The sequence below is a fragment of the Echinops telfairi genome, unplaced genomic scaffold, assembly GCF_000313985.2.
Source record: "Echinops telfairi isolate 266 unplaced genomic scaffold, ASM31398v2 ScPeMD7_2010;HRSCAF=2546, whole genome shotgun sequence".
Lineage (NCBI taxonomy): Eukaryota > Metazoa > Chordata > Mammalia > Afrosoricida > Tenrecidae > Echinops > Echinops telfairi.
Window position 1 is genome coordinate 5,669,310 of NW_022105908.1, and position 1,549 is coordinate 5,670,858.

At 42.5% G+C, this 1,549-nt stretch overlaps 1 protein-coding gene across 1 annotated transcript in view; it reads left to right on the forward strand.

Moving 5' to 3' along the window:
- LOC101654516 (myosin-4) overlaps positions 1 to 1,549 on the forward strand; it is a 24,086-nt gene that overhangs the window by 9,404 nt on the left and 13,133 nt on the right. Inside the window, exon 14 of the mRNA XM_004709350.1 lies at positions 4 to 189. Within this exon, the coding sequence (XP_004709407.1) occupies positions 4 to 189 (186 nt within the window). The remainder of the gene's footprint in view (positions 1 to 3; positions 190 to 1,549) is intronic.

Sequence of the window (1,549 nt, forward strand, 5' to 3'; positions counted from 1 at the left end):
GGCTGGCTGGACAAGAACAAGGACCCCCTGAATGAGACGGTGGTCGGGCTGTACCAGAAGTCTGGCCTAAAAACCCTGGCTTACCTCTTCTCGGGGGCACAAACTGCTGAAGCAGGTATGTTAGCATCCATCTCCTCCAAGAATCATACACACACAAATAAATTTCTGGTTATCATAGACAGAATACAGGTATAGAAAATCTAATAATAAGAATACCGACCTATATAGGAGTAATGAAAGGAAGTCTATTTAATAAGTGTGGCATAGTCCTAAAATGATCAACTTTTGGAACAAAATTAATGCTATGGATTGATTTGTCTTATTTCACCAGTCAAGAAGGAGAAATGCAGGATTGTGGAATCCATTAGTATTTTTTTTTTAATAGTTCTTGCTTCTTCAAGGAAAGGAAGGAGTTCTATGTCAGGGCAGTAGTGCTTGAGGAACCGGAAGCTCGGTTTTCTTAAATAGACCAGACTAGGAAATGAGACCTGCCCGAGACTCTCACCTACCTGACCCACAAACATCCAACTCTGCCTTGTTCTCTGGGATGGTGTGTGTGTGTGTGTGTGTGTGTGTGTGTGTGTGCGCGCACCACGGAAGCATTGTAGTTCTGGCCCTGGTCAGTCCTGCATTGGAATAGATATCACCAGTGTAGAGTGGGACAATCCCATTGACGCTCTACACATACAGATCCACCTCGGTCACTCACAGCCCACTCCCCCAAGTGTCTGCAGTGGATGCAGGAGCTTGTATTTTATTTTCCACTTTGCTTTGTATTTATTTTCTTGTAATTGAGATTCTACAACGAAGCATCCAGCAATTTAACAGTTTCTACATGTCCAATTTAGGGACATTGATGGTATTCTTTGAGTTATGCAGCCATTCTCCCCTCCTTCTCTGAGTTATTCCTCCCTCGGTAATCTATGTAAAATACTCCCTAATATTATTAGTTGCTGTTATCAATGCAGTCCCATATGGATGGCTCTTAAAAGAGCATCATAACAAGGCATGTGTTACCAGTTATGCTGAACTATTACTTGGTCTTAAGAAGACTTCAGAAGATAGTTTTGGCTTAAGGTTAAAGATAATCTCAGGACAGTAGACCTAGGGGTTTCTCCACCATCTCCTAAAAGCACGGACTCCATAGTAACGTGAAATTGTGTTCTGCATTTCCCCCAGTCTGACTAGGATTCTTTTATAAAATCTTTGGACGTAGTGCTCAATCATGGGTCTTGTGAAAAAAGCAGGCAGTTGTCAAGGAGGAAATGAGTCACACCTTTCAGACCCACCCCCCTTGTTCCTGACACCCCCATTTGCACACTGTGAAGACCCCAGGCACAATGAAATGCATTGAGAAATAAAACAGAGAACTCATAATCTGTAGTCGGAAGAGGAAAGACATATAAAGAAGGATAAAGGTGCTGTACGCGGATTAGTGCAAGCTTAAATTGCAAAGAGAATCCAGCCAATCCTCACATGTATGGGTAGGGCTTAAAAAGCTGTTGCCATTCATCTTCCTTTTCCTGTTTGATTTTTCAGAGGCTGGTGG